The 6,000-nt window shown below is 36.8% G+C and overlaps 1 protein-coding gene across 3 annotated transcripts in view; it reads right to left on the bottom strand.

Moving 5' to 3' along the window:
- Nucleotides 1–6,000, bottom strand: part of LOC113118746 (CD276 antigen-like) — a 66,904-nt gene that overhangs the window by 22,507 nt on the left and 38,397 nt on the right. For all 3 annotated transcript variants that reach the window (XR_003294365.1, XM_026288164.1, XM_026288163.1), the window contains exon 5: nt 2,626–2,760. Coding sequence is in view for 2 of the 3 variants with exons in the window: in XM_026288164.1 (XP_026143949.1) it covers nt 2,626–2,760 (135 nt within the window). In the remaining variant the exon portion in view is untranslated. The remainder of the gene's footprint in view (nt 1–2,625; nt 2,761–6,000) is intronic.

Genomic DNA, 6,000 nt, shown 5'->3' with positions numbered 1-6,000 from the left:
GTGGCTGCCGTGACTGTAAAGCACCTTGAGTGTTCACCTATACATAATAAAGCACTATATATATGCTTCATTCATTCATATTACATTTAATTATTTAAATAAATAATAGTATTTAATCTATTTATATAACTTAATTTAAACATTTATATTTGTTTATCATTTACACAATTACCAAATTAATATTATTAAAGCTTTTTAACCTATTCACAATTTAACCTATGTTATATAATTACACATACATATTTATATTTACCAGAAATGTTAGTATTAAATTTTAAGTATTACTGTTATTAAATGCATATTATTGAAACTATTACTAATAATTTATTTTATACAGAAAATGGTTACACTTTATTTTAATGTGTCCCTGTTACAGTGTAATTATGACGTATTATTAATTAACTACATGTACTTACTATATTATTAGGGTTTGGCTCGGGTTTACTTCCCTGTAGTTATGCATAACTACTTGTTTTATGACACTAAGTACATGCAATATGTGTAAAAAGGACACCTTAAAATAAAGTATTACGCAAATAATTTGTATTTTTATTTGTATTATGTCTATACAATTAATTTCTTAAGTGGTCTAATAAACTAAGGCACAAGATAAACTGTAAGCTAAGCTGCAAAACATGTCTGCAGTTTTACCATGTCAAACTGAAAATGTTATTGACTAAGAGCAGATGACAAGCTGATACAGGAGCAAGTGCTCCAGTGAGAGCCAGACGTGGAATAGGATAATTACAGGGCCAGATTTCAGCTCAAAAGCCAGGCGACTGATGGAGAGACAGAAACAGCAGGAGTGGAGTGGGAGAGCAGTTTCTGACTCACTCAACAACTCAATTACTTCAACAGGCTGCTGACCCGTTCACCAAATCTTATTCCAGAATTCCTGCATGGGTTACTGGAGAAAGAGTTGCTTTATTTGCTCTGGACTCTCCACTTGCTCATTCCATTTCACTGTTTGCTGTCGTTCTCCGGACAGATATTTACTCTTTTCCCCACTCTCTGTCTCACAGTTGCAGATGTATTTTTAAAAGCCCAGGGGTCCAATGCAGTGCTGCAGTGACCTTTATTTAAATGTCTCCTGCTCCAGATCTCATTACGCCTCTTGTTCCCTTCACGTGACGACTGAATCCATTTCTATCTCTCTGCTGGCGCTTCTCCTCCACACATCAGTCTTTCTTCCTGTAATTTCAACCTCCAAGTTCTGCGCTCCCTAGTTACACGGTGCGACTAATTATCTCGTGGCACTAATGAACTTCAGCGACACAGGAGGAGAGTGGGTTTTGGCAGAACAGGACTCCTCTGGCTTCAGCATTCAGCTCAGAGCAGTGTACTGAGCCACACAGCCAACAACAAACTGTGTGTAATGTGTAAGTTTGCACACTATTATCTTCACCAAGGGGGACCGAAACAACAAAAAAGATGATTCACTTGTGAGGGACCCCCTTTCTAAGATCAAACATAGAATGTTATGTATTACATTGTTTTAAATATTATCTGAAAACACACACACACACAAACACACACACATATATATATACAGTAGAGACCAAAAGTTTGAACACACCTTCTCATTCAAAGAGTTTTCATCAAAACTATGAATTTACACATGTGGAATTATATACATAACAAAAAAGTGTGAAACAACTGAAAATATGTCATATTCTAGGTTCTTTTGCTCTGATTACTGCTTTGCACACTCTTGGCTTTCTCTTGATGAGCTTCAAGAGGTCGTCACCTGAAATGGTCTTCAACAGTCTTGAAGGAGTTCCCCGAGAGATGCTTAGCACTTGTTGGCCCTTATACATTATATATATATATGTGTGTGTGTGTGTGTGTGTTATGTAACATTATAGTACTGCTAGATGTATACAGCTTACTATATTATAATATAATAAAATATTTGGTGATTAATCATGATTTATTAGAATTATAAAAAAAAAAAAAAAAATTATGTATTTATCTACCATATTTAGTATTAAATTAAAAAATATAAAAATGTGTATATATGCGTGTGTTTGTTTCATATACCATTGTATCCTTTTTGTAAATTCAATTTTAACGTGGTTATGATTTTGATTTAATTTTTAAAGGGTTATTCAAAATGCACTTTTACATGTCGTTTGAATTTTTTTTAATTATGTGGTTAACACATGATTCATGTCATTATTTATTTTTAAATGTAATATATTTTTATTATTTTTACATTTCAAAATTCATTTTAATTATCAAAATTATCATATTGACATACTGTATTATTATAATTACATAATTAAACATTAAATATATTTAACTTATTTAACTTAAATGAACAGACACACACACTTTTTATTATAATTTACTTCATATGTACATATAGGAAAAATACATTCTCTCATCAGTAGGCCTTGTGTAGCCAGAGTTGTGGCTAGTGAGTGGCATGGCGTTTGACTTCTAGAAATTTTGAGTGACCCACCACAATTAGTTTAAAGCCGGTCTAAAATAATAAACAATAATATTAAAGTGTGTCGAGGTCATGACATCTGAGAATGAGACCAGGCCTAAACTCAGCTGCACATGTTAAGAGCAGATGAGGATACAGAGATGCAGACTATGGTTATGTAATGTGTTCCTCACCAGCTCTCATCTCCTCACAGCTCTCTCTGATCTTCCTGCAGCAGACGACTGCCAGAGCGACCAGCAGAGCCAGCAAACACACAGCCAGAGCCACGGTCAGCCAGAGCGCCAGCGGAGGAAACACCAGACCCTGAGCTGCAGAAAGAGAGACATAAGCATGATCATCATCAGCAGCAGCATCATCGGCATCAGCATCATCAGCTTCATCATCAGCAGTATCAGCAGCATCATAATTGACATCACCATCATCAGCAAAAGCAGCAGCAGCATCATCATCATCAATGTCATTATCATCAGCATCATAAGCAGCATAATCAGCAAAAGCAGTAGTATCAGCATCATTATCATCAGCATCATCATCAGCAGCAGCACCATCAGAGACATCAGCAGGAAAAGCAGCAGCATCATTACCATCAGCAGCATCATCGGCATCAGCATCATCAGTGTCATTATCATCATCAGCAGCAGCAGCAGCAGCAGCAGCATCATTAGCATCGGCATCAGCAGCATCATCATTAGCATCAGCAGCATCATCGGCATCAGCATCATCAGTGTCATTATCATCAGCAGCAGCAGCATCAGCAGCATCATCATTAGCATTAGCAGCATCATCGGCATCAGCATCATCAATGTCATTATCATCAGCATCATCAGCAGCATCATTAGCATCAGCATCAGCATCATCAGCAGCATCAGCAGCAGCAGCAGCTGCATCATCATCATCAGCAGCAGCAGCATTATTATCATCATCAGCAGCAGAAGCATCATTAGCATTAGCAGCATCATCAGCAAAGGCAGCAGCAGCACCAGCAGCAGCATCATCATTAGCATCAGCATCGGCATCAGCATCATCAGTGTCATTATCAGCAGCAGAAGAAGCATCATCAGCAGCATCATCATTAGCATCAGCAGCAGCATCATTAGCATTAGCAGCATCATCATTAGCATTAGCAGCATCATCATTAAAAGCATCAGCTGCAGCATCATTAGCATTAGCAGCATCATCGGCATCAGCATCATCAATGTCATTATCATCAGTCATCGTCAGCAGCAGCATTATTATTATTAGCAGCAGCAGCAGCATCAGATGCATTATCATCATCAGCAGCAGCAGCATCATCAATGTCATTATCATCAGTCATCGTCAGCAGCAGCATTATTATTATTAGCAGCAGCAGCAGCATCAGATGCATTATCATCATCAGCAGCAGCAGCATCATCAATGTCATTATCATCAGTCATCGTCAGCAGCAGCATTATTATTATTAGCAGCAGCAGCAGCATCAGATGCATTATCATCATCATCAGCAGCAGCATCATCAATGTCATTATCATCAGCAGCATCATTCGCATCAGCAGCATCATCAGTTGCAGCATCATTATCATCAGCAGCATTATTATTATTAGCAGCATCAGATGCATTATCATCATCAGCAGCAGCAGCAGCATCGGCAACAGCATCATCAGTGTCATTATCATCAGCATCATCATCAGCAGCATTAAAATAAAATAAAATAAAATACTTGATGAGCCACAAGACACTGAAAACAGCAATACACTACACATGGCCCAAAGACATCAGTCTAATGCTGAATACAAGCTATCCACGGCCACCTCAGAGTATCTGACACATTAAAACACTCTTTCTCATTTCTCCACTGATGGCTCTTGAAATTCTAAGTGGGTGACTATGAAAATAGTGAGCATTTAAAACATATCAACATCCTCTTCACAGCTAAAAGAAAAAAAAACAGGCTTGGCACAAATGTGATGGGCAGTAATTGTGAATGCTTAGAAATCAATACTACAGCTGGTAGTTTATTAATGTCTTTGAGCGCTGTCCATGTATGTATCAGCTCAAACCTGCCATGTTCCAAAAAAAGTCAATTACATAGAAAGAAACCTGGCTTTATTTCCCCTGGTAACTCACAGACGAACACATAGATGATCTGCAGTGGACAGCACTGACAGAGGATGTACATCGATGTATGTGGCCCCTGAGAAAGAAAGAGCCCAGATAAAGGTGGCCAGATTTGTTATCATTTGTAGAAGTGCAGAGAAACCTGCTAAAGAGAAGCTGTGGACACTGACAGAATTACACTCTCCATGTGTTCAAAAATCTCTTCTAAAGGTTAATAAGACAGCAGATTAAATTCACTGCTATTTATTTCTTTATTTCTGAGCCATATGAGCAGAACATGGTGAAAGTGTGGTGCGCTCTCGTACACAGTCCTCATGGAGACCAATCAGTCTCGCTCAAGCTTATTAACAAAGGTCAGAGAAAGTTTAAATCTTATAAAATTACACCGCACAGATGCCTATGAAATTTCATAACCGTGAAGATCTGATTTACTCCGCTCTCTTATGAACAGAAAAAAAAAAAATCATGTTCCTAGGAAAAATTAGGACAGCATTGCAGCATATGACCACATTTCGGTTAAAATTTAATAGGCTAATTAATAACAAAATGTAATTAAATAAATAAAAAATACATATGTATTTAAATGAAAACATAAAATAAAATACAATAATAAAATAAAATAATCTTGCCCAAAGTTATTCATGTAATGTACATGCACATAGATAATTATGAGGTTGTCTGTTCTTTATGTAACTACATAGACAGGTGATTTTTACTATTAATTTGTAAATAGATAGTAAGTTACTCTTACAAAAACGAGGTTACAATTCTTCCACGTAAGAATCCCTCTCAAACCCATATAACTCTCTCTCTCTCTCTCTCTCTCCTGCTGAAGGTGGCCTGATGAAGATAAATGTTGTAAAAGTCTAGCTTTTCAGCAATGTTGTCCCTAAAGACCTGTAGGCTCATATTTCTCTCTTACTATTGTTTGATGATGTGATTTTCCTTCCCTCTGTTATAGATACATCCCAAACGTCTCTCATCACCCATCATCTTCCTCTGGAAGCCCTTATTCATCTCTTTCTATCCTGCTCTCTTTCTAAGTTGCCAAAGACACACAAGGACAAACGTGCATCTTGGCTCTCACCTCCAACACTTTCTCAAGTCTCCTAATTCTGATTGCAGACACATACAATAATTGTATATCACTTACATTTCCAACACTATGTTCTAGTAGTGGGTCTGACACACAACAGGCAGTGAATGGAGCTCAGAAATGACTCGTACTCCCTCTCTTTTCGGTTTTAGTGCTCTATAGAGATTGTAAAATGTCAAGTACAGGGATGAGTCACAATATTGACTGTTCATTTATTCAAAATTAAATGTTGCAAAGTTAAAAATGCCATTGGGATAAACAGGGAAAATAAAATTAAATGAAATAATTAAATAAAATACAAATAAATAAGTAAAATAAAAATATGATATAAAATACAATAAGATTATTTTACACAAAA

This window comes from Carassius auratus, chromosome 18 (assembly GCF_003368295.1).
Source record: "Carassius auratus strain Wakin chromosome 18, ASM336829v1, whole genome shotgun sequence".
Lineage (NCBI taxonomy): Eukaryota > Metazoa > Chordata > Actinopteri > Cypriniformes > Cyprinidae > Carassius > Carassius auratus.
The sequence above is the reverse complement of the archived record's forward strand: the minus strand, read 5'-3'. Positions and strand labels throughout refer to the sequence as shown.